Source organism: Ciconia boyciana, chromosome 11, assembly GCF_034638445.1.
Source record: "Ciconia boyciana chromosome 11, ASM3463844v1, whole genome shotgun sequence".
Lineage (NCBI taxonomy): Eukaryota > Metazoa > Chordata > Aves > Ciconiiformes > Ciconiidae > Ciconia > Ciconia boyciana.
The window spans coordinates 6687301-6713868 of record NC_132944.1 but is presented as its reverse complement, the minus strand read 5'-3'; the positions used below and the strand labels follow the sequence as shown (position 1 = coordinate 6713868).

The window sequence follows — 26568 nt, the reverse complement described above, 5'->3', positions numbered from 1 at the left end:
TGACGGATACCAACGTGGTAACAAGCTGAGCTACTTTTTAATAACCTGTGGGACTCAAAAGTAACAATTGTCTTGGTTCTCAGAACTTCTCACTTCTCAAATCATTCAGTTTCGCAGTACAGTAGCTGCAGTTTACATTTTTTCTGCCTTTAGAAATCAGCTTATTTATTAAGTCAAAATATGTTCTCTATTACGCTTCTGGCTGAGCTTTCATTGTTTATTGAATACGTCCTGGAAAATCCCCTTATTAGTCTGACCCTACTTGCAGCTGTATCAGTAAGAGACACTATTAGTGAGACCTGATTTCAGCTGTGCTGGACTGCTACTTACACAAGGAATGAAAACCAAGGCTGCTGCTGCTGCCGGCACTGCTGTGGTATTGCAAACAATTCACACAAAGTCCTGGATTTCCCTCTGACCCATTGTTTGCGTTTAAGGTATTTCATGAAATGTAAATGTTAAAGTCAAGTCCCCTTTAGAATGGTTTTTAAGTGGCGGGAATCATGGAAGAATTTTGTAAGCTGTACTGAAACGACCCTGCTTTTTCATGGTAGTGTCTCCTTGTGTTTTTATTTCAGGTGACTGTAGAGAAACTGATAATGATGCCACACATTGTTACTATGGCTAACCAGATACTTACCATCAACATCAGTGCAGATGTAAGTATGAATCAAAACCCTTTTGGGCAAACCCTCCTGTACTAGGAGAAAGTCTGGATGTGGTTCTGAACAATGTGGTTTCAGCCCATCCCTGCTTCCTCCTGCTTAAAATGAGGTCATTGAATTAGTTTGCTTCTTATCCAACCTGTGACTCCACTAAGAGGCTTGGCCATTTGTGTGGTTGCACTTGGTGTTGTGTACCATCTGTTTCCTGCATTGGCTTGATGCAGTCGATACAGTCTAGCGGGCTAAAATGCAGATAAATTATTTGTGTTTCTGCATCAGGGAAGAATTCTGATGGATGAATCGGGAATCCCCTTAAACATGCGAGATATTGTGGCATCAAATGGTATTATTCATACCTTGGACGGCATCTTCATCCCTCCTTCAATAATTCCCATTTTGCCTCACAGATGCAATGAAGAACAACATAAAATTGTGACAGTAAGTCAGCTTCTCCCATTCTCATGCTAGCGGTTGCTGTAGACCCCACACTCGCCTGGAGGGACAAAAGCAGGCTGTGTAAATTGCATTTGGGAAATGTCTTCTGTCTGAGAGGTCCTCTGATGTGACCTTAGGCAGTATGAGCACCGTCAGTGTTTCTTCTGCTAGCATTTGGCACTGCTTTGCTGGCAAACAGCAAATGTTCCTTGTAGGTTGTTGTTCTTTCCTTGCACCCGCTCTGCCTTTGATTCAGAAGTACATTCGCCTTTTCATAAGGCCTTATATGATCTTCTTCACACCGCAGCTGCTAACTCAGCTGACAATGCTTTGTTCCCATCTCTATCAGCATTGGTGTCCTGTAGTCGGGATGGGAAGCAGTCATTCAGTAGCAGGAGCTACAAATACTGTGCGATATTGTCACCTGAGCAGTTTTGTATACCTTATTTTAGGTGCTTGCTCCCCAGTTTGATCATTGGTAGGTTACTGAAGAAAAAAGATGAGGCTCTGAATAGGCAAGAGGTACCTGATTTGGAGAGACACAGTTAATCCCAAATGGCTAGAGGGTCCACATAACTTGCTGATTTAGCGAGGCTTGCTGCACGGATGCCCAAAATGTTTTCTAGCATAGCTGCATGTCTAGTCGCTGATAGACTCTCAGGGTGGAGACAGACCCCATCTTGCAGTCAGGTGCCAGCATCTCCTCCAGACAAAGGAGTAATTTTATTTAAGTTATAAACTTACCCCGTTTCAGAGTGTGGAAACTCCCTCCTAGGAATGTTTCTGATACATGTTGTGATGTTTTGGATATATACTGGGAACAGTAGCTCTGTAGCATTCTTGGCATGGGGAATGGGTTCCTTTGAGAAGATTAAGTTTTCCCCTCTTGCTTTCTTAACAGGGCTCTTGTGTGGATTGTGAGGCACTCAACAACAGCGTTTGCCCACCTGGCAGCAGAGAAATGGTAAATATTCGTGGTTATTTCGGTAATTTCTTCTTTGCATGATGACATACAGACACACTGATAGACAGTTTCTAACCCAAGGCACTTTCAAATAAATAGAGAGCAGGAAAAGCAACCAGTAGAGAGGCTTGTTAGAGGATACATACTCCCCACATATCCGTGCTCTGTGATCCCAAACTGTCACCCACTAACTGCTCTGTGCTATTTCTTATTCCAAAGTCTGTTTGCTGAATCAGTGCAGAGAGCTGTGAGACAGTCTGGGCTAAATGAAATTGTAGACTTGCAGCTTTTAGCACTTCTGCTCTGCCTCAGGCAGAGCTTTCCAGCTCACATGCTGAGTCTGCTAGCTCCTCCAGACTGCGAGAAGCAAGCCTGATCCCACCAGTACCATCCAGTACTACCGCTGCCTATATCATGGCCAGAGAATCACAACAAGCTTTCTGCACTGCAGAGGGTGAGAAATAATTTGTTCTTGGCCTGTGCTCCCTGTTTATTCAGAGATGAGCAGAACTAGCTGCGGGTGGAGTAAGGAGGATGAGGCTGGGTGCTGGTGTTTGAGTTATCCCATGCTGAGTTTAGCAGAACAGCAAGTTCCAGGAAATCCCTGTGTGAAGGCCAGGCCCAAGATGTTGTTTGTGAAAGCCAGAGAGGTGTTCACCACTGTTAACACTGTTGGGTGTCTTCTGAGAGATCTGACTTTCAGGAGAACTTGCTCATGCGGTCTCAGCATGAATGTCTGAAGTAAAGCTCTGCAAAATCACTAGTCGCTCATTTTCCTCTCTGATTGAGGCAGGTGAAGCCAGAATCACCCTGGGGCCCAATTCTGCCGATGCCTAATTCCATGACAGCTCACTGTCCAAAATGTTCCAAAATTATTTGCAGTCCTTTCCCCTCTCTCTCACTCTCTCCGTCTCACCTCCCTCCCTCTTTTTCATTCCCTCCCTCCCTCTCTCATTCTCTTACTCCCCCTCTGTCCCACTCTCCCTCCCTCCTGCCCTCCCCCCCCTTTCTCTTTCTTCCCCTTTTTCTTACCCTCTATTCCCCCCACCCTTTTCTCCCCCTCGTCTCCCCTCCCTCCCTTCCTCCCCCTCTCTCCCTACCCTCTCCCCCTACTCTCACTCTCTCCCTTATCATAGACACGATTCTTAGAACAAAAGTGCAGCACCTTGGCTCAGACTTGGGGACTGCTGTGAGCAAGAGGAAGCTGTCACGTACCTTCTTTCATGATAGGCATGCCATAACGGTATCTTGTTCACCTTGGCTCCTCTGTGAACTTCCTCAGCTCAGAGACAGGCATAGTTCCTCTCTGCAGCAAAAAGAGCAGAGGGGAAGGTTACAGTGCCAGTGACTTGTTTTGTTTGTACAGGAACCAGCGCTCTTCCCAAAAGAATGTGTCTACATCCATGATCCACAAGGCCTGAATGTCCTGAAGAAGGGGTGCGCCAGGTACTGCAACCAAACCGTCACGGTGAGTGTGATGGAAGACGTTCCCTTTGAAAGGAGCTTAGTGTTGCTCTTCCTCATTCATCAGGAAGAGCTCTGACTCCTTGAACTGAGAGAGGGCTGGATGGGAGCAAAAGGAAAGCTGTCCCATGCCAACGGCTGTCCCCAGGACCGTCACATGAACTGGCTACCTGCTTTTTCTTTGGCAAACAGAGAGAATGCAGGGTACCAACCTGCTGCAGATGTTAGAAAGCAGTTCAGTTAAACCTGAGTACAATAAATAAATAAAATAAAGCACGCCAGTTGCGACCAGCCAAGCTGGAGGAAGCCATGAGACAAATGGGTACAGTGCTAGCTGTAGCACATTTTCTCTGAGAGTGCCCTGGTTTTAGCATTTCTCCCAAAGGAAGCTGAGCACAGGGAAAGTGCTGTAAGCTGTGAAGTGATTGCATCCTGTTTATGAAACATTGTCAGATATTTTGGGAAAGTCGCTCTTCGCGAGTTTATGGACCTCACGTTTGTCTGCAGCTCCTGAGTTCTCACAGTGCCAACTATACGGAATGATTTGTGGGTGTCTCATTAAATACTGCTGATTGTTTGTCTTGTGCTTGTTCTTCCGTTGATCAGTTGTGACAAGGCCTGCAATCCAGGACTGCTACATCCCTCCAAAGGAACACAGTCCTCAGCAAGGATAAAGTAGGAGTGAGTGGGCCAGCACTATTAAAGAAATAAAAGCTCATAGAAAACATGGACCCTATTTGTTGAAGTCAGAGGGAGAGCAGAAAATAGTGATTTATTCTGAGAAGGATAGGCTGTGAGCAGAAAGAGGGGTATTGTTGAAAAAGAATTTAAGTGCAGGAGCTCCTACAAACACAGATGCCAAATGAGACAGTCTATTTCAGTCCATGGCAGAGAGGAGGACCAGGGTTTCAGAATTATGAGGGCAGGATGACTCCAGGCAATTCTTGTTAAGTCACATCATACCGCACCACTTTTGCTTTTGTTTCAGAAACCTGGATGCTGCAAAGGATTCTTTGGTCCAGACTGCATGCCCTGCCCAGGGGGATTTTCCAGTCCATGTTATGGCCGGGGAAATGTAAGTATGAAAGATCCTGCTGTGTTGCAATGAGCAGTTGAGACAGGGTGGTTAGAAAGTGTAGTTGTAGATAAGTACAATTCAGAATTTGTGCTCCAGGGCTAAGCCCACAGAGGTGGCAGCAGAAGATCCAGGGAGAATGGCACGTACTCAGTGGGTTTTCTATCTTGAGCTCTAATGTGAATCATGTCATGGCTGTTGGGGACAGCTCTGTCTAGGTAGGATTTTGTATTACTACCACTACTCTTCAAAGTCCTATTTTTTACTGCAAGTATCAAAGTGGCTTTGATAGATATCAATGCCTTGGCTGTGCCTTGGTTCCCTGAGTTTCAGTCACTTTGGTTTTCTTTTTTTCCTTCCAGTGCAGCGATGGCATACAAGGGAATGGCAACTGTCACTGCTTTGAAGGTTTCAAAGGAATAGCCTGCCACATCTGTTCAAACCCAAACAAGCATGGCGAGAACTGCGACAAAGGTTGGTAATTCTGATAGAGAGACTAGAGGAAAATGTAGGGCAAGGATATAGTGCAGGTTCGTGTATCCTGGATTCCCTTCTGGCAAGACCAGCATCATGAAAGAAGTGACGGAAATGCCACCATGGGTGTCCCTTCAAACAACAGTGGAGAAAATGTGGCTGCTATGACAGTGGTGATGGGGGTCTTGGAAGCATCGGCCAAATTTAGGTGTGGGACTTCAATTTAGATCTCTCCTGCTAGGAAAGCAAAGACAGTTGACAAGGACCTTGAGCTTGATAGCCTAAATTTGAGCCTGTCCTTACAGCCTATAAAAAACACAGACCCAGGCAGTCACAGGACCTGTTCCCTGGTCAGGTTTTGAGTTATGATGGATGTCTCTCAGCAGACATCCCTCTGTCAAGAACAAATGGGATGATCATTTGGTGTCACAAGAGGTTGTGAAGGAAAGTTGGGAATGTACAAAATGCCGTCACTGTGGTAGATTCTGGACTTTTTGTAGTTACTGATCTTACTCCATGCACTTGACAGATTGTGGCTGTGTCCATGGTATCTGTGACAACAGGCCTGGCAGCGGTGGTGTGTGTCAGTCCTGGTCCTGTAAGGAAGGCTATACTGGGAAATTCTGTGACAAGACATCCAAGAACTGTGGCCCGAGCGGGCTGTCCCAGTACTGCCACCAGAATGCTGTCTGCAGCCTCAATGACACAGCAAGGTCAGTCTTTTTGGCATACACATTCAGGTGGGCACAGTGTCATTGTTCAGGCACACAGCGGCTGTGAGGCTGCCAGCCCTGTAATTGTGTGTATATGTCTGTGTACTTGGTGCACAGGATGGTTTGAGTAATGCACCCAGCCTGCTAGAAATCAAAGTCAGATTCTTGCTTGCTTGAGAGGCTCAAACTGCCTGTTTGCTCTCTGCTGGCTTTCAGAAGGAGCTGCTCTATCTGTGTCCCTTTTGTACTTACACTTTTAAGGTGCACCTGTATGGATGGATACGAAGGTGACGGGTTTTCCTGCCAGCCCATCGACCTGTGCAGTCAGCCAGAACGAGGAGGCTGTTCGCAGAATGTAAGTGGAGTCAGGCTGCTGAAGCACGGAGAAGCAGCTCTTATCAAGCAGAGCAGGGATCCAGGACTCCTGGGACTGTTACATATTTTGCGTGCTAACTTTCCCTGTCTGTAACATGGGGTGGAATAACAGGTACCTTGATACAGTCTTCATAAGGATTTCAACCATTTGTATTGGTGCCAAAATGCGACACCCCAGGGAGAGCTTGGCTGCTTTGCACCAGATATGTTGGCAGCTACACAGATTAGCACAGATAATTTTTTGTTTCTATTGATTTTCCCCTCAAGCTCTTCTAATGTGTGTTAGTTTCTCTGTTGCTGTGTTCAGGCTGTAGCTTAGCTGTGAGCTCCAACTCGTATTTCTAGTAACCATCTACACTACATTATTATCCTTTCAACATTACATTATTATCCTTAGTAAAGAGCTGTGGTGCTTTATGATGGAAATGACTGCCAAATGGTCAGACCTCATCATAATTTAGACCCCTCAATGAGAGGAACACATAGGCCATGTAGAAGGAAATAGGATGGCACTGGCTACAAAGTAGGTCTTTCCTGAGAGATCTGCCGTCCATCGTTGATTCCATTCCACATGTCCAGGCAGGAGATTGTGGTCCTCCTCTTCAGGGAATATTTCTTCTGTAACGGAAAAGTTTTACAGGATGGTAGGAAATGCCCTGGGACTTCTGAGCCACCCTAGACACAAGTGTCTGCCTCTCTGAAAACACTAAATGTTTCCAGAAACACTTCATTATGAAATTGTCTAGGACTTTTCTGGAGAAGATGCTTCCACCCCTCGCCCCCAGGAAATGGAATCGGAGTTGGTCATTCAGAAACTCTTCACAGTCTGATGAAGGAGATTTGTTGCTGTATTTGCACTGCGCTCCCTCCCTTCTTCTGCTGAGTGCAATTCTTTTTCTCTTCCTTCTCCTGGAGGCCCTGTGCACCAGTACGGGCCCCGGCACCGCCACCTGCCAGTGCAACACAGGCTGGACCGGGGACGGGAAGGCCTGCGTGGCTATAGACAACTGCGTGCTGGAGAGCAGAGGGAACTGTCACATCAACGCCGACTGTGTTTATATCGGCCCTGGCCAGGTATGATCAATGCTAAGCAGTCTAATGGTGGACTTAACGTCTCCTAAGCTGCTCTGAGATGTCCTGGGATTGCCAGAGGTAGAAATTGGGCTGGTCAGCAGCAGCGCCTGCTTGTCTGCTGCCAGAAACACTGGCTGCAGCTAAAACCACACAGTGTGCTTGCGTGAGGTGACATGCACTGATGTGTTTGAGGCTGCTGCTCTACTCTGAAACTTTTATGCAGCAAAGGGAAGAGACTACACTCCATAATATGGCTTGGTATAAGCTGCTGTGTCCCCCTTGTTCCCAGATCACAGCATCGTCTCTGGGCAATGCTAAAATATACAGAAAAGCATGTGCAGCTGTTCAGATAGTCTGTGGAAGGAGCTGGGCTGGCAGTTGGGCATCTTCAGATAGAGGCAGGCACACAGGAGACGTGGCTCCTCAGGATGCTGCTTCTCAAGGTGCTTCTCCCAATGAGCCAGGGGAGCATTGGAAAATGTGCTGAGAAAAGGTGCCAAATCTTTAGCAGATTTTAGTGAGGTGAGATGTGCAAGTGCTCTCCTAGCTATCTTGAAAGCAGGAAGATTTGAAATTAACCCCTCTTCTCTTTCTGCCATTCACTAATTCTGTGTCATTCCCTGAAAAGCTGGAAATAAAGATGGAAACCATCATCTTCAAGCGACCCCCCCGCCCCAGCCAAGCAGTGCAAGGGATCAATGCGCTTGAGTGATCAGGCAGCATGTGTGCTGCGATAGAGGATGATGCCCTGCTAAGGAAATACCTCCACATTTCCAGGTCTTGAGGGACCAGGAATAAAACTTGGGAAAATAAATTAAGAATAAATTAAGAAAGGTTTTGCTGCCTTAGGCCTTTTTTGGGTAGCAAATGAGAATGCTCTGATAGGTCTATAAAATTGAAATGTCGCTTTCTTGCAGAGCAAATGTGTCTGCAAGAGGGGTTATGCTGGCGATGGCCACAACTGTGATGCAATCAACCCATGCCTCATGGACAACGGTGGCTGCCATGACTTGGTGAGTAGCTAAAGTGCTGTCCCAAGGCTGGCATAGCAGTGGAGGTTCCTCTGCTCCCTGACAGAGTTTTTTCAGCCACAGCATCAAGACAATTGCAAGGATTTACATTACATCATCTTATTGGCATGCCAATGAGGTGTTATAAAGGTTTGGTCTCTGATGTACGCAGGCAGATCCTCTGATTTTTGTGAGTTGATGGCTTTCATTGTGTCACCTAGGCTTTGCTGCATGAGGTATAAATTCAGTGCCACCATAAAGGGAACAGGAGGAAGGTGCTTCTGTGTGCTCGTCTAGCCCAGGCCGTGGGAGGCCAGAATTAAAATCCTAGATAGGTGTAACGCTGCATAACCTGTGTTTGCTCCCTAATTTCTTCTTTCCTTGTATTTCCAGGCTATGTGTATACCCCTTGGAGGAGGAGAGAGATCCTGCGCTTGCCCTCAAGGCTACATGGGGGATGGCATGACATGCTATGGGGACATTCTAAAAGTAAGTAAAAAGCAAATGTCTGAGGTTTTCTTGACATAGGAGAGAAAAGGCTCTGCTCTTACTTTTCTTTTCTGTTACCTGAGTTGTACACAGTGCTTGTAATGGCTGTAAGGTGAGAGACATTTGTCTAAGTCATTATTGCCAGATGTGATATTGCAAAGGGCTCCTTTCCCCAACCCTGGCTCTCCCAGCCCTGCAACCCCAGTGCTCAGCAGGGGTAACCCTTCTGTTGTTTGTATTTGGAAGGAGCTGGCCAGGAATTCCCACTTCGCAGGCTTCTACGACTGGCTTAAGGTAAGAACAGCCATGGGATGCCTGCATGGGTAAGTTCAGTAGAAGTGAAGTCTCTGTGAACACTGCTGTTAGAGAAAGAGCAACTGCATTTATCTTTTTCATTAGAGAAAAACAAAACAACAGCGAAGGAGAAATTGTAACAGACCAGACATGTAGAAAAGCTCTGGAGTTTGTGATAGAGCGAGGGTCGTGTGTTTTGGGGGCCTTGTTTCTAGCACTGGCGGAAGCTGGGGCTGTGTTACACTTAATTTTCATGGTTGTATCATCTGTAACTCCTGGCCATCATAAAACAGCACAGAAGGGAAAGAAAAAGGGGTAGCATTACAATAGCTATTTTTCAGAAGAGCATGCTTTGAGAAGTTAGACTGTATGTTTGTTCCTTTTCTTGTTACTGCTTCCCTGTCTCCAGTGTGGCAACAACAGACACTCCGCGGACTGCAGCAAGTCTGTGGAAGCACGCTATGATGTACGGCATCTGACTGAGCTTTAGCTTACCTGTCCTGCCGCATACATTGCTTTTGCCAGGAATAATCTTGGTCCCTCCCCCAAAACTGATGTTGAGGGTTCAGAAAGGATTAATGGATATGATTGAATGGGTTTGAAGATTAATTAATGTTCGAAAGCAGGGCGTTAAAGCAGCAGGTATTCCCTTGGCAAACAGGTGTCAACTGTTTTGGCTAAACCATCTGCGGCATTCATTGATTGCCAACAGCACTTACCTGCCACGCGCAGGAGACCCTGCTGTGCTGCTGGAGCATATACGCGGGATGACTGTTGCTTATATTTTGCTGTATAGATGTGGCACTGGCATGTCTTATTTGTTCATTTTTGTGCTTTGGACAACAGAAATCTCTCTTCAGCATCCCAGCAGGAACCAATGTCACTGTCCTGGTGCCATCGGAGGCAGCTATCAAAAACCTGAGCAAGACTGAGAATGATTTCTGGTTGACGCCCTACATGCTGCCCTTTTTAGTCAGGTACGAGGAGACTCCTGCCTTTGCTTTATATTGCCAAACAACAGTAACAAAGCCGTGAGCTGGATTTCTGCTTGTACAAGACCAATAAAGAGTTATCTTGAGATAAATATAGAAGCAAGATTAAATATCTAGCAGGCAAAGAATTTAGTAGGCATTTAAAACATAACAGACCACAGGCTATGGGAAGTGGGTTCATTTTTCATGTATTTGCAGAGAGAGATTTTCCCTGTCATGTAGATGCAGATGGCATCAGGACAAGTAATTCTCTCCACATGCTTAACTACTTCACGTGAGAGACATGAATGTTGGGTGATATGGGCTTATCTCCCTGTTATTACAAACAGTGCCCTAACCTTTTTGTTACCTGCCTTTGTTCCCATCAGGGCCCACTTTCTTGAAGGCGTCTTCACTGGTGAAAAACTCAAAAAGTACGACAGGCCAGAATTACCCACCCTCAACCCACAGACCAGATGGCAGATAAACACCAGGAGCGGCGTAAGGGTTTCTTACATAATGCACATGTACCAGGATCAAATTAAACTGCTTAAGAGCTGCGGTATCCAGTGGGGAGCCTGGATGGGACACGGATGCCCTCAAACTCAGACATCTTTTAAAAATTGTACCCAGATCAATCATGTGCAAGCTTGAACGAACAATATATTTGTTTTGAACTTGCTTGGCAATTTCTGATCCTTTTGCTTCTCCCTCTGATACTTTTGCAGGTATTAACCATCCAGAACGCAAGTATAGTCGTCAGTGACATCCCTGCCAGCAACGGCATTATTCATGTCCTCAGTAAGGTACGTCGGTACGTGCAATACTGGGAAATGCTGCAGTTGTAGCAGCAGGTTTGTGTTGCAGCATCTGTGATGGGGCCAAGGAGGAATAAATGTCTGAACAGTTAGGAAGGGATATAATGGCAAAAATATATTTGGTTATCACAAGGTCCTGACAGATGTTTCCTGTGCAGCAGTGTTTAATGTTTAAAATATTTGTCTCCAGGACAAGCAGGAGGGGAGTTCCTCTTCTCTTGGCTGACAGAAGAAGAGCTAAGGCTATTGCAGAATTGTGTAAAATTAGGCCATTTCTGATTGCCTTTCTTGCAAGCAGGGCAGGAGTGTAGTGTGATTTCACGCAGAGCCCCTTGCCCAACCTTGCTTATGAACTCACTTTTTCCGCAGGTTTTGTTGCCGCCTTCAGGAGATATCCCACCAAGTCCTCCAGGTCTGCAGAAACAGCTTGAGACAGTCGCCTCATTCAGCACATTCAAGGAGTTGCTACAGGTAAGCAGTTGACGTGAGCACTGTTGTGGTGGTCAGAACTGTCTTTTGAGCAAATACACAACTTACCCTGTACTGGTGGGCCAAAATTTGGACTGCCTGGTGAGAAAAGAGAGACCACTTGTTTCCTACCATTCCAGAGTACTCTTCTAGAAAAGATCTTTTGAGCAGTCAAAGGGTTATATATTTGCAGTTAGATCTCTCTGTCATTGGCATGGTATTACAGTGGAAGATGACCTGTCTACTGCAGGTGCTCTCCTGCTTGTACAGGGCAGAGAAACCTAGAGGAAAAGGAAGGCTTGTTCATAATCAAGAAGGTGCACTTATGTCAGCCCAGGAGGAGGAGCAAGCAATTGGATGTGTGTGATTGAGTGGAAGTTGTATATCCCATTTTCAAGCATTTCCTCTAGCGCTCTTGCCTTTGTAATTGATTTCATATGTGGTTTTGGTTTTAGTGAGTACAAATGTTATTGCTAATGTTACTGTTTGGACATTTTTTAGCAATATCAGCTCATTGGAAAAATCGAGTCCTCTGAAAAATATACAGTTTTTGTTCCTGGAAATAATTCCATTGAGGAGTACTGCCATGCTGCCAATGTGACACAGTTGGTAAGCTCACTGCTTGGTTACAGTTTAAATATGTATTGTGGTAAGTGCAGGGGCTTGTACACTGTCAGATCATAAACTTGAGTTCAGTGGATTTGAGTGTGGAGAGGAGACGCATATCTGATGCTAAAAGCTAGGAGAAATGTGGCAGAGAGAAATCAGAGGGTTTCCTGGGGTGTTGCAATGGGATCTGAAAAGAATATTTGGACTCCAAATGCAAATTTCTGAGTAGATTTGAAAGTGGATAGATGGCTGGGAACCAGACTTGAAAGTGGATAGGGGAACAACAACATGTTCCCCTTTCTGGCTGGCTGTGGCATATCTGTGGCAATTTTGAACCTTTTGAAAGGTTCCAAAAAACTTTTATTACTTCAGCCAGTAACAGACTCATCAGGTGTGATCAGTCATCTGTGATAGGCTCTGTGGGCTTAATTAGCTGTTACAGATTGCTGAGGAACTCTTCTCATGCCATACCTCTGACTGAATTGTTGTCTAGGAAGTCAAAAGAGTTCTAATGTTTGGGTTTTTTGCGGATTTAGGACAATGAGACAGTGCAGTACCACGTTGTACTGGGAGAGAAGCTCTTGCCCACCGACTTGAGAAGTGGAATCCATAAGAACAGCATGTTAGGGCTCTCCTACTGGCTAATGTTTTATCAAAACAGCACCCAGGTAAGGAGGGAAGACTGTTCTGTCACTTGAGGATCTGGCTAGACCTATCACTTTGGAAGGCTGGTGGCTAGATACACCCATGTCTGTTTTGGACACCCTTACAGTTTGCCTACTGTGGCTGTCTGACAGCTGTCAAGAAATCCATGCAAAAGGAGTTGAAGGTTATTGTCTCAGCCATTTCTTTCTCCTTTGCAGAAGTTTGTCAATAATATTCCTTTGGATGGAAAATTTCTTGAGACGAAGAATGGCATGTTGATTGGGGTTTCACAGGTCCTCCAGGTACAGAAGAATCGTTGCACTGCCAATACCACCACCATACAAAAGGTAATGATGATTGCCAAGGAGCTGACCACCATTTCACAGGGTTTCTCCACCTTCTGAATGAAACTGATGAATAGCAGAAGACCTACACATCCTCCACATGGATGAGACAGTAGCTTGTGATCTGACCCCAGATGAGCCTCATGTGAAATGGGACATCATGGAGACTTGGCATTTCCTAGCCTCAGACTCTGTACTTCTAATGCAGCAGATCTGCAGCTCTCATGCTGTATGTAGCTCCCGTGCAAATAGCGTTCAGTTTACTCGCTGGAGCTCTCTCACAGTGCCAACCATGGGGCAGGCTGGTGCAGAGAATCACAGATACTCAGCTGTGCAAGTAGAATCCAGCCCAATTCTTGCATGGCATGACCGCAAGCTCCCCCATGAAATGCTGTGGTCTGTCTGGGAGTCACGGCCAAAGTCCAGCCCACATGTATCTTGTGGTTCTTGGCCATCTGAAGATTACAGGGTCAGAGTAAGGCAGGCCTGCCCTCTTACAGATCAGAAAAAAAGTATTTGCAGCCTTGTGTGAAGGAACTCCAGGCCTGCAGAAAGCCCTACTCCAGCTCAGAGCCTCAGAAGAGGTGTAACATGGGATCTCTTCTGGTTTGTGGTATGCTCTCTGGCGTGCAGAAATAAGACCTTGTGTACACCACTGGAGTGCAGAAATAAGACTTTGCGTGTAGGACCTGAGGGTCATGCATCATGATTTTTCTTCTTCTGGTGTTTTAAGCCACGGAGATAAATACATCTTTGTCTTTGTCTCAGCCAACAGCCTGTACAGCAGCATTTGTAATTCAAGATTAGTGTCTTGGTGTGACATGGGTAGAGGGCACACATGTGACTTGTCCTGTTCTCTGTGCCCTAGTCAAGATGCAGCAAGTGTGAGAAGGGGATCAAGTGTCCTCCTGGATCGGTTCTTGTGGTGAGTCTCTGATTCATGTGACATCTCACAGACTGTTTGCAGATAGTGCTTTGATGTCCTTTTATTGCTCTATAGATGTCATCTCAATACCTGAAAAAAATGTGCCCTTGAATCCTCTGTGGCCTGTTCATTAGCAGGGTTTGTAAGAGAAAGCCGTCACCAAGGGAGGTTTACGTAGGAAAAACACAAAGGTGAACCATGAGGCTCCTTACAGAGCTGGCATCAGGCTTTGCCTGAATTTCAGGAGCCCTTTAGAGCATGCAGCGTGGGGAGTTTCCCCTCTTTGGGGGGGAAAAAAGAGATGCCTTTTTTATCTTTACTCTTTTGATGTTATCATCAAGCAAAGCCAGTTTAGGGGTGCCGATAGCAATTTCCCAGCCTGGACCATTGATTTATTCACACAGATGGGTTGGTTGTGCTTGCAGCTTGTTTGTGAGTGAGCGACAAACGCTTCCAGAGAGGAAAACAACTAAACATTTCGTCTCCATGCTGGCTATGAATTGCCTAGCAGCCACATCTGACTTCTTGGGCTTCATTACTCTACTCTATGCCAAACATTTTCCAATGACCTTTTCTCAGTATTCATACTCACATGTATACCATGACAGGTAACAAAATAGACTACGTGTGGTGACCTCACATCTAGACATGCCTCATTGGCCTCAGCTCTGGGAAGTCCAAATTTTTAGGGCTGTTCCTTTAGGATAGAAAGCATTATTCCTCCGTTAGGCAAGAACACTGCCATGTGCACCAAACTGTACAATCTGTCTAAATATTGTAATATCTTCTGTCTGTATCTATGTTAATTATACCTGCAGGAATTGCCAGGCAGCAAGAATCTCGCTCGCTGTGAATTACGGTCTGGGGATACAGGAATACTTGGCTGCCATTTCACCTGTGCAAAAGTTTCTCTGGTAAGAAAAACATTTGCCTCGGATTCATTTTGACAAAAGCAAGATGGGTATTAGAAATACAGCCATGGAAATACAGCCTGAGCTGAAGTCCTGGCTGCATTTGTGCCATTGCATTGCTGAGACTGGGCTCATCTGGGAGTCGCTCTCCATCTTGGAGACAGGGGGCACTGGAGAAAAAACAAACCTGCGGAAACGTCTGCACAGGGACGGATTGTGGTCTGCTGCTTTGGTATTGTTACTTTGGGTTTTGTCCTGCAGAGGAAGAGAAGGAGTTGAGTGTTTGTAGTCTGGTTTCCTAAGGAAATGAGGCATGAATTATGGTATTTTGCTTGTGCGTGTGCCGTCCCAAATAACTGATGACTAATTGGAGCCGAACCAAATTGAGGAGCAGAAGGTCTCACAGCTATTATGGCCCCCACCAGTTTTGTAAAAATGTGTGTCTGGGAGAAAACAATTGAAGAGGAAATGGTAACAGAAAGACTTGTGTGAATTTGAGCTCTTACAGGTATTGAAGCATGGAAAGTTTGGTGGGAATGGGAGATTGAGGAGAAGGGAGGGAGGCAGTTGGACATACCGTACCCACAGGCAGAGCTTCAGTCAGCATTTGTACGTCACTGGGCACTTCTGCGTTCCTTCGTTGGATGATGTTTCTCTTCATCCAACTGTCCAACTGTACTGTCCCGTCATGGTTGCCTCCCTCCGTAGGTAGACGCAGAAAGAAATAAGAGCAGTTAAATCAGGCTTCTGAACAAAATCACCTTCTGGCAGAGCCTTTCTCTGCCCAACAGAGTCTCTCACTGGTGAGACGCAGGCAGGAGATAGGCGGGATGGGCACAGGACTGAACATTTGCGTTACCAAATGGCCAGTGTTGTTCAAGTGGCAGTGCAGACCTTTACATGAGGCTCTGGGCAACAGAGCACCCCATTTTGGGGGGCTCACTCCATTCTAACCGCACCCATCTGGTCCTTTCACGCATTGTCAGAAATTATGGCTATCGCATAGTTAAATGAATAGAGTAGCTTCCCCAGTAAAGCTGTACCTTGTCTGTGCTGCACAAGACGGCTCACCCCGACCTGTTCTTGTTGGTTCCCTAGAGGTCCGTCTGCTGCCCTGGCTACTACGGACACATGTGCGAGATGTGCCCAGGGAAGCCAGGCCAGTGGTGCTCCGGGAATGGGGAATGCCAGGACGGCATCGAAGGCAGTGGAGAGTGCCGATGCCTGGAGGGTTTCCACGGTACTGCCTGCGAAATGTGTGAAGTGGGCCGATACGGAGCTGATTGCAAATCAGGTGACACCGATGGCTATTGCAGCTTGTCTCTACTATCTTGCCTGCAAGGGGAGAGAAGTGGCCACATCTCAGCTCTCAGGAGGGGTGGTGGGAGGGAAGAAATGTCCCAAGACCTCTGAGACAGGCAAACAGCTGGCAGGCCACCGAGAGGGGGACACTGGGAGTACGTGCTTGTGGTCAGCCAGAGGAGTGGCCCCATTTTTCATCCTCAAACCAAGGCATGACTGACTGTGCTATGCCACTCATCCTGCTGCCACCCAAACTATAGAAAGTAGAGGTGGGTGGTCTGTTCCTGGGCTTTTTGGCCTGGTAGCGAGGGAGCAAGAGGAGATACTCCTGTGACTTTTTTTTGGTGGCAACTTGATGCATTGGATTAGGAACAGAGCAGTGAGCGAAATGGCAGCAAGGCTGCTTGTGAGACCTGGTTGGTCTGACAGTGATGAGTGTTTATATTTCCTCTGCAGAATGTGCCTGCGACAATGGCATATGTAACGACGGACTGCAAGGGGACGGGAGCTGCGAGTGTTTCCCGGGATGGAAGGGCCCTACCTGCCGAGAAAGTGAGTGAGTGTGAAGGGGCCCATGGTGTACTATTGCCTTTTTGGCAGAGAAATCTGTGTTAGCTGAGCAAGGTGACCACAGTTGCATGTGCTTTGCATCCCCCAGAAAGCTTATCAGACTGTGCTAGCTCATTCCTGCACATGAGCTGCATTTGTGGTGTGACTTCCCCAACAGCACGTGAGCCCTGGAATTATTTGGCTGAAATTCATGTAGAGAAAAGCATATCACCTGCTTCTGTCCCCACTGAGATTTGAGGCACCTCAAGAAGAGGCCCTTGCCCTGGGAGAGATGGAAGCTCCCAGCCAGATTGGGTTGACCATGACTTTTGTTACTTGCCTAAGAAGGTGGCAGGGCTTGATTTGAGCCTCCAAAAGGCCCCAGTGTGTCTGCTGAGTTGCTTTTTCTGCTCACAAGATCTTCTGATTTAGGTGAGCTCAGGCCATGGTCTGCAGTTCTCAATCTGTCATTGTGTGTCAAAGTAATATGTTGAAGATAGTTGTTCCTGGGATTTGGGATTATGATTACCATTGGGGTGGGAGGGAACATGAGCTCCTAAATAATTTAGGATTTTAAAGGTTTGCACACAGAGATTGATTTTGTAGTGAAGTGTTTTGGGGGCATTTAGAAATGGAAATCAAGTGGAGCTGTCCTGTCTAGTGTAAATGTAAAGCATGAAACAAGTTCATCTTTTTGCTTCGAATGGGGCAAAGCCAAATGGCCCTGTATGTCTGGATTAACAAGGTTTCAGTCCTTGTTTCATTCCTAGCAATGTGGAGGTCATGCAGGTAGGATCAAACTGAACCGTTAGCTGAGACAGAGAACATTGAATTCACTCCATTGCAAGATGCTAGAAGATAAATCCCATGAGGTTTTCCTGCTGCCATGTAGGATGTGAGAGTTAGCATAACTGCTGCCGTGTCCCATCATCAGTCAGGGCACCACAAGTGTGGCAGTGAGGCTGTCTGCAGAGTCCTTCACTCTAGATGGCAGAAATGTCCTCAGCAAGTGCTAAAATGAAAATGCCAAGTAACATGTGTGTTTTCTCTTGCAGGAATCGAGATTGACTTATGCAATAACACTTGCCATCAAATGGCCAAGTAAGTACAGACAAGAGGTGGGTCATTCTGAGAAATCCATGGGTGTTTGTATGTGTTTTACATAGAGGTGATTCTGTGTTTAGGACTTCCCAGAGGGCTGGGAGGAGGTGCCTGCTCATTAAAGGTGCATAAATGTCAGTTCCATCCTGGGAACTGTCTTTGGTGCTAAGCTGCATCCACTTTCCCCAAGGATTTTGTCTGTTTGAGCATAAATTCTTTCAAAGTTCCTTCTGCATGTGTGGATGGAAGAAAGCAGAGACTCCAAGGTACTTCAAGTCTGGCCTTATTCATGGAGCAAATCAAACAGCCACTGACAAGCCCTTTCTGCCTTGCCTGCCCCTGCCAAGGAATTAAATTAAATAGGCTGATGGGCTGTGATGACTCCCTCTTGCTGCCTTCTCCATCCATTATGTGGTCTCCTATTTTGTGGTACCGGGACCCAGGCACCTCCACTGTACCATGCAGAAGCACACAGACGTGGTGAAGGTGCACTCTGCGAGGTGTGAAGCCTGTGCCTGGATGCCAGCTCCCTGGCCAGTGTGACTTGAGTATTTGGTGCTGTAAAGAAATGTACAGCAACGTCAGGCGTGTTCCTCCTGTGGTCAGTGTGGACTCTAACTTGCACGTGCCAGACTTGTATAGTGTTTCCCACTGGCCGAGCAAATCAGGAGGTGTCATCAGTGATTGTTTATCCCTTTCTTGTTTCAGCTGCCTCAATAGTTCTGCAGATTCCCCACCTACATGCTTCTGCTCTGCTGGATACACAGGGAATGGGACCCATTGCACAGGTATGTCCAGCAAGAGTGGGCAAGATTCAAGGCTTGCAAACACCTGTTGAAGCTACGCAAAGGCAAGGGTTTTGTTTGTGAAATAAATGGCATGATGTTGCCAGGAGCAATGATGATCATTCAAATCATTTTCCTCTCAGCCATCCACCATGAACTCTGCCATGCTTTGGTAGAGAAGTTTTCCAGTCCAGAGCTTTACATGGGATGCTCTTCATGTTGCTAGAGCCTGCAAGAGAGGGATAAAAAGGCAGGCAAGTGTAGCAGGGCAGTTCTTATTGCTTGTGGAGAAAGATGCACATGAATGGGTTCTCTTAGTGCTGATATCACAGCAATGGTGGCAAAGATGTAACAATTTTGGCCATGAATCCCTGGAATATGGATGCTTCAGTTCCCTAGAATTTTGTGCTCCTCCTGTTTGCTGGCCATGCCAAAATTGGGTAGAAGCAGTGCAGTTAGTTGTGCCAAAATGAGCTAGGATTTCGGGATACTGCTCTAGAGCTACATACAAACCTGGTCTATGTCAAAAGCAAACAGACAAGAAAAAAAACACTCAGAGTGATAAAATTGTAACAGTCAAAACACTGGTAGACATCAGAGTTTCTTTTCAGTACTGCCTTTGTTTGAAAATGAGTGAGGGGGGAAAAAAGCAAAAAAAAAAAAATTTACATAGTACAGGAAAATATTTTTTTTTTCTCATTTAACCATTAGTTCTCAGTGAGCAAATGCTGTGTCAGAAAGACTTCTTAGTCCAATTTGGGGGTTACTTGAGCTCAGCATGACTTTGGGACTGGCCTCTCTCAGATCCGGATGAGGCCCCATGCTTTTAAAGGACCTACAGCTTCATTGAGAAACAAAGGGATTTTAATAAGATGTTGTGTTTTTTGTTAAGATGGACAATCATTCTGGCACAGTTCATCTTTCCTAGATGCTCTGAGCTGATTCTGCTTCTCTTGTTTGTGGTCACAGAAATAGATCCATGCATTATCGATCATGGTGGCTGCTCCATACACGCTGTCTGTACTAAAGTGTCCCCAGGAGAGAGAACCTGTGTTTGTAAGGAAGGCTACGCTGGAGACGGGACCCTCTGCATGGGTGAGTGCTCAGTTCATGTTTTGGTGATAGCGGTGAGGCATCATCCGTGCAAAGGGGGATTTCAGACTGAAAGTGTTAAAATTTCAGGTTAAAATGTTTAATAACTCAATTCTCCTTTCACTTTGTTCATCCAGTGATTATTTCAAAGCAAGTAATTTCTGACTGATCATGATTCAACTGTCCTTCTGCTTTTTGTTGAGGTGTACGCGCACAGACATATTCGTGTGTGCATACGTACCTGTAGGTATGTGCTCAGCATTCTCCCAGGTCATGATCACTGAAGTGGTCATCACTGTCCCAGCACAGTGCCACACAAAACTGGGCAGAGACCCCACGCTGCCCTTGGTACCTGTCTTGCTGGATGGCCTCAGACCAGTGTTTTGGCCTCAAACCAAGAGAGTCCTGAGAGGTTTCTTACCCTGATGCATGTCGTGGAGAGGTTCAGAGACAGAGGGCGAGAGCAGTCTCCCACAGTGGTGCTCTGAGATGAAGATGGAGCTGTGGGAGAGTGCAGTCCTCTCATATCCTTTAAAGCACATCCAGGCAGGCGTGGGATTTTCTGTGGGCAGATTTATCACAACTCAGAGACTCATGTCACACAATTTATGACACACAACTCGTGTGGCAGGAGTAGAACTTGCAGTTGTACCCTATTCCTTTGCTATCACAAGTCACTTTTCCACCCAAATGTTTCCCAAGCTGGGAAGGTCCTCCCTGTTGCTTTCCCAATACCTCTTTGCGTCACCAATTCCCAGCTGCCTTGAGCAGCCCCCAGCAGTAACGTGGCCTTATTGTTTTGCTGCAGAAATCGATCTCTGTCTTGAAAGCAATGGGGGCTGCCATGCCAATGCAGAGTGCATTAAAACAGGCCCAAGGAAGGTGAGTATGTAAAATGGATGTCAGGGCAACATTTTTATGGAGGTTGTCACAGCTGTGTAATTCTCTTAGAGACAATCCTTTCCATTGCAGTGTGCTGCCTTGTGCTTATTACCTTCCACATAGAAAAGTTGCCTGGGAAGGGCATGAAAAGATTGCTGTTTTCTTTAAAAGCAGATGCCTTCTGTTGGCTAGAGGCTGGAGGCAGTCTGGGTTGTATTTGTTGTTGACACAAGCACGGTTATTCATGAAGGTAGCGATGGGTGCTATACCACATGCTTTCCATCCAGCTCAGCCATTGTGTTTTCTTTATTGGGTCCAAGTTTCAGACTTAGCATCTGTTCTCCCTCCAGGTTGCCTGCAACTGTCTCCCTGGTTACAGTGGGGATGGCGTGAGCCAGTGCAACCCCATCAACTTGTGTGAACAGGTATGTCTGCATTTTGCTGTTACCAGAGGTGAAGGCCACAGCCTTGAAGCGTTCCTTTCTCCCAACAGTTAACAGCAAGAACAGGGTTAGCCTGCTTGTTTAGAGCTGGCTGTCTTGCCTTTTCACATACCGAAGGGATTTCCTGGTGTGTTTGGTTTCCATTGCCTCTCACCAAGTATGCTGGCCACCTGGCACTCCCTCTTGCGGGAGAAGCAGCATGGAAACAGTGACACAGGGTCAGAGGCATATGGGCTTGTTTCTCTGCATCCATTTTGTGTGGGACATGCTCAAAAGCTTAAGAGTAATCTGTGTTCACAGCATCGCTGCCATGTCAAAATGTCTCTCTGAATCATGGGTTTTGTCATCACTCTGGGTTCCAAAGTAAGGGGCGAAAGTCTTGTTTCATGGGAGGATTTGGTGCTGAAAAGCCCTTGAGGATTTGGGTGAGGTTTATTCTAAGGCACTAGACAGACGGGAGGAATGGTTTCCTTTCCACTGGGCTGGATGTAGTTAGCAGCTCCCATGTGCAAGTGGACATTCAAATTGTTGGTGATGCCCCTCCATGCAAGCTTTTTGCTTTTCTTGCTAGAACAACGGAGGCTGTAGTCCATTTGGGCTCTGCAAGTACACGGGCCCTGGCACTCGCAACTGCTCCTGCTCTTGGCACAGTGTTGGAGATGGCTTCACCTGCCATGGCAAAGTGTATCAGGTGAGAAGCATGCCCAGCATCTTTTGTGTTCAGGCCCCCTGCCCTGCAGCAAACCGTTCCCTCCCCTCCGAGTGTAAGCTGCAGGTGAGGAGGTCTGTAGTGTCACATTGACATGTGTGTGGTATAGGAGTGAGGCAAACTATCCGTAAATCACAGGTGTATTTGGTGTGCCAGCTGTGGGAGAGAATGACAGTAAAGTGACTTTGCTCCAAAGGCAGTCATGATGTGAACGCTCTGCTGCTCTGTCAGCAACATTGGCCATACCTTCAAGGTGCTGTTTTCTTAATGTTACAAGCAAATGGGAGTAATTTTTTTCCCCAAGGGAACACAATTCTCCCAGTCTGTGGGATCAGGGCAGGTGTCCCCTGTGGCCATGCCAGGGCTTGGGATCCAGTCTGGAGGGCAGCAGTCTATCTCTGGCTCTGTTGCAAATACAACAGCTGTCCTTGGGCACACGGGTGACCTTTTCTGGTAGTGGCAAATAAAAGCTGTCATCCCCACAGCAGAGCTGGGAGAAGAGATGGACTCAGTTCTGTGCTTCTGCTCTTACTGAAAGTTAGTGTGGTAAGGAGAGGGGGTTTGCCCTGCCAAGCCTATGTCTGCCACTCTGGACAGCATCCCAGAACTGGTAGTGGCAGCACAGTGAGGTTAAAGCGGAGGTTTTGTGAAGCACTCGAGGTGTCCCATGAGCACAGGGGCAGTTAAACCTATGAGACAGCTGCTGCAGAAGCAGCCAGCTTTCATCTCTCTGCCCGCTCCATCCTGCAGCATCTGCGATGTGAATGGTCCAGGCAGAGGCCGCTGCCTGCTTTGTAATCTCCATGTCATCCATGCCTGCAGCGCTGGCAAAGGAGGGAGGAAAAGATCACTATGGTGTGTCAGGAGAACTGGTGTCTCATTGGGGTAGGAGAGTGACCTGGAGTGTAAGGAGCAGGTCACCGTGCTGGCTATTGAGGAGCAAATGGAAGGGATTCTGCTAACACCAGCTGTTTCTCTTTGTTTAAGGAGCTCGGAAGGATTGAAGACGCATCCATGTTCTTTAAGATGATACTGGTTGGTGACAGCTTTGTCCTTGTCTCTGTGCAGTAAATCCCACTTAGGGTTTTCTGCAAAGGGTCTTGCTAACTGGAACCGTGTTTTCTGTTTCCCTTCCCACAAATGCTCTTCTACCACAGGCAGAAAACATCAAGGAGCTCAGTGGGGCAGGGCCTTTCACTGTCTTCGTCCCACGGACAGATTTCATAGGAAACACCACAACAGTAAGTGTCCTCCCATCCCAAGCGCTGTCAGGTGTTTGGCAAGCTCCCGTCATGACAATGTCCCTTCTGGGGCTGTTCTGCCCAGTGAATTGAAGAAGAGGGGCTGCACTGCAGAGGGTTATAAGCATCCCCCGTTCTCCATCAGTGTAGCAGAGGTTTAGATGCTGGCTCACAACAGAGACAATCTGGGCAGGGGTGGACATGGCTCCTGTTGTAAGGAGACCCATACTGGAGCCCCTGCCTCGTGGTCCTCACAGGCACTGTGCCAAATCAGTGATGCGTGGTGACTTTCGTTACCCATGGCTGTTAGGGGCTGGTAACAGCAAGGCTTCATGGCATCTGCGATGAAGACCTCTTATTCCTGCTCTGTGCCCCAGGTCCGGCCATTCTGCCTCCATTGGTCCCTTCCTTCTAGTCCCAGTAAGTGGGATGTCTGGGGCAAGTGGAGACATGAGGGAAGAGAGATCCTTATTCATGACCCTGTGAACCAGACAGGTTCTTGACCAACAGCTTTCTGGTATCGGTGCGATGGAAGATCCTAATACCATCTCTCACAAGTCCCGTTGTGCACCTTCACACCATTAGTCCCAGCCTTTTTCCCATGGGCCCTCCCATCCACCCAGTAAAGGAACAATTCCCAACAACCACGTATCCCAAGTGTCACTTCCTCAAGGCCAATGTGGTCATTTGTCCTCCATCAGGGGACCTGAATGCTCGTTTTGTCAAGCTGGTTGAAATTTCCCAAAGCTCTCAAATGGTTTTGTGCATTCACCGTGTTTTGGGGGGCTGGCTTTCCTGCAGGGATGGATCAGAGGGGGCTTGGGCAATCCAGGTCGCCTTCATTGGATCTGCCTGCCCCTTCCCCTCCCCCCCCGCCAAGGCAAAGTGCCCCCAGTGTGATCTCATTCTTGTTTTCTCTCTGTAGTTTGAGGAGTGGAGGAGCAGAGGTCTCCTCCGGGACCTGCTTCGCTACCACATGGTGGGTTGCCAAAAACTGCTGTCCAGTGACCTGGAAGCCCAGGAGTCCCTTACATCTTTATCTGGCCACAAAATAAAGATCACAGTGAAAGAGGTAGTTCTCTGCCACAATTCCTTTCCCTGTCCCACTTGGCAGGATGTCACTTTTGCTGTCATTTGAAGGCCACTGTGGTTGTGGCAAGTGACTTGTCTAGGGCCCGCAGGTGGCTTACAGGGCAGTGCTGGGGGTGGGAATACCTCATCGCATCCCTTCTCTCTCAGAATAGCATATATCTCAATGAGGAAGCCAAAGTGGTCGTGAGTGACATCATTGGCGTGAACGGGGTCATTCATTTCATCAACAAGATCCTCATTCCAAGTGACCTGGTGGGCCGTAACATTTCCTCAAAGATCTCATGGGTAAGCCTGAGGCAGTGACTGTGCCCTGATAACTGCTGTGGTGAGGACAGGGCTCGGATCTTTCTCCCAACAGCTCTGATAGCGCTGTCCCTGATAAGCCCTTCCACCCACACCCTCAGCCCAAGGCCTGGTGGGGTGCTCTTCCTCCCTGTTCCTAGCTGCGTAGGGGATGTCTGAGGGCATGGATTTGGCTTGTGAAGGTGACAGCATTTGTGGCATAGCAATATTTGGGACAGAAGGAGCTGTGATTCATCACTAGAGAACAACAGTACTGGATGTAGGCAGGGGGATCATGTCCCATGCCAACCATCACAACCATCACACTCCTTTTCCAGTGCAGAGCAGGTTGCAGTGCGAGATTGCCAATGTCTCTCTGGTACTCCTCAAACAGGTGCTTGGAGCTTATACATCCTGCATTCTACAGTAAATAACACATTTTCTGTACAGCACAACAGAGTGCTGAAATTCATCCCAGCTCCTGCCATAGCAGCATCTACCCAGGATGAATCAGAAAAGCAGTGGCTGCTGAATGCTGGCTCTCGCCAGGCCAAATCCATCAGCATGATGGTGACAGAGATAAACTTGTTGTGTTTAGTTACTGTAGTTGTTAACCATCTGGTTTCTCCCTTGCCTTACTGCTCCAGGTCCTGGAGGGGGACCTCTTAGTGATAATTATTTGCTTTTTTCCCTCTGCAGCAAAATATCACGGAAGTGGCAGAGGCCTTTGGGTACACCATTTATAGCAAGCTGCTGCAGGTGAGCGACCTGACTCCTGCTGCTCCGTGGGGAGGTGGTGTGTACATGTGCATGTTCAGTTTTGGCTTGTGGCTTTTTCTTTGCATCCCCTCTTATCTCGGACAGGACGCAGAGCTGCTTCCACTGGTTAGTGACCCCCTGCATAGACCATTCACCATGCTGTGGCCCACAGATGCTGCATTTAACGCCCTCTCGGAGAAAAGGCAGAAATGGCTGTACCGCAGAGAGCATCGGGATGTACTGGCCTCCTACCTCAAAGCGCACATGATCAGGGGCACAAAGGTAAATGTGACAGCAAACAAGCTCGTGCCTCCTGGGTCCACCTGTGGTGCCACCACCTGCCTACAGTTACGCCAGAGCGACCTTGCCAAATATTTTGCTACTGTAGAACATGCAGCATATTAGTTGTCTTGAGAAGACCCAAAGCTGTTTGAGCATTTGAGGCAACTACTGCTTCATCATGAACCTCTGGTGCAGTGTGGCTGAGCTGAAACCTTCTGTCATCAGCTTCCTGGGGAGGCCACACCACCACCAGAGTGTCAATGCAAGGCTCACAAACAGGGTCTTGTCTATAGGGGTGATGAACAAGGGAAGTCCAGCTGAGCAAAGCCAGGGTCTGCTTACGCACACTGGTCTCTCATTGTTGAGGAATCTGGGACTAATCCAGCATAGTTACGCTGTTCCACCCACATCAGCTTCATGTGCTGCCATGTCACACTCCCTCTCAGTGTGAGAGCTGACCCCTGTCCTCGCCAGGCACCATCCTGTTAGAAGTATGAACTGCCAGTTTTGCCTGTCTCTCCCTTCACATTCTTCTTTTTCCCTCTTAGATTGTTGCTGGTAACGTGCCCCAAGTCGAATCCATACGGACCATGCATGGCTCCACCGTCTCATTCAGCTGCAGCAAAATCCATGTGGTGAGTGATGGCAATGCTGGGCTTGGCTTTCCACTGAGCAAGTGTCCCTGGGCATAGCCACAGGGCAACCAATGCTCTGTGTTGGTCACCAGTGGGAAGTGAACACAGAGTTGGGGTCCTTGGAGGCTGAGACACTCCATTCCGCTGGCTACAGCTGAGCCTGTAGAGAGGCTCGAGGCTCTGTGGCCAGCTGGCAGGAAAGTGAGGACCTGCACATGCACTTCACGATGACCAGGTTGCAAAGCCAACCACATGGTGCCATGACCTTTATAGAGCATGTGTTGCATGGAGAGATGCCACACATCTTAGGAGAGATGGCCATGAAAAGTGGCAATTGGGAAAGGTGGTCAAGGACACGAGCACAGAGATTTTGCAGAGTTCTTGGGGTGATTGAGAAGTCATGGCAGCCAAAAAGGGCAACTTTTGGATGGTGTAGCCAGGATGTAGGATGTGCCAGGATCACAAGTTGCTTTCTTCCTCTGGTAGGGGGAGCTTCTGGTGGGGAACGGCGATGCCACCATCATCCAGAGGCACATGGAATTCAACGGGGGCATTGCTTATGGCATCGATAGGCTGTTGGAGCCACCGGATCTGGGATCTCGGTGTGATGAGTTCATCTTTGTTGAGCTGCAGGTGAGCACTTGCGATGAGGCCAATGAGGATCTGTGCCACCTGTGGAGCCCCGTGCCTG

At 47.4% G+C, this 26568-nt stretch overlaps 1 protein-coding gene and 1 long non-coding RNA gene across 2 annotated transcripts in view; one reads left to right on the top strand and one right to left on the bottom strand.

The window, feature by feature from the left end:
• Window positions 1–26568, top strand: part of STAB1 (stabilin 1) — a 62649-nt gene that overhangs the window by 27914 nt on the left and 8167 nt on the right. The window contains 37 exon segments of the mRNA XM_072875851.1: window positions 579–659; window positions 945–1103; window positions 2002–2064; window positions 3431–3532; window positions 4517–4603; window positions 4966–5077; window positions 5607–5790; window positions 6052–6145; window positions 7081–7239; window positions 8157–8252; window positions 8643–8738; window positions 8985–9032; window positions 9879–10009; window positions 10393–10504; window positions 10732–10809; window positions 11191–11292; window positions 11791–11898; window positions 12435–12566; window positions 12762–12890; window positions 13756–13812; window positions 14631–14726; window positions 15822–16017; window positions 16482–16577; window positions 17630–17675; window positions 18384–18463; window positions 19430–19555; window positions 20361–20434; window positions 20785–20859; window positions 21449–21568; window positions 22574–22621; window positions 22744–22827; window positions 23753–23899; window positions 24067–24204; window positions 24901–24960; window positions 25066–25242; window positions 25791–25877; window positions 26364–26510. Of these exon segments, the coding sequence (XP_072731952.1) occupies window positions 579–659; window positions 945–1103; window positions 2002–2064; window positions 3431–3532; window positions 4517–4603; window positions 4966–5077; window positions 5607–5790; window positions 6052–6145; window positions 7081–7239; window positions 8157–8252; window positions 8643–8738; window positions 8985–9032; window positions 9879–10009; window positions 10393–10504; window positions 10732–10809; window positions 11191–11292; window positions 11791–11898; window positions 12435–12566; window positions 12762–12890; window positions 13756–13812; window positions 14631–14726; window positions 15822–16017; window positions 16482–16577; window positions 17630–17675; window positions 18384–18463; window positions 19430–19555; window positions 20361–20434; window positions 20785–20859; window positions 21449–21568; window positions 22574–22621; window positions 22744–22827; window positions 23753–23899; window positions 24067–24204; window positions 24901–24960; window positions 25066–25242; window positions 25791–25877; window positions 26364–26510 (3927 nt within the window).
• LOC140658019 (uncharacterized) lies at window positions 10164–15902 on the bottom strand. Its single transcript, XR_012044571.1, has 4 exons — window positions 15767–15902; window positions 15301–15423; window positions 14911–14978; window positions 10164–13902 (listed from the first exon to the last, which is right to left on the bottom strand). It is a non-coding gene; the product is annotated as an uncharacterized lncRNA (long non-coding RNA).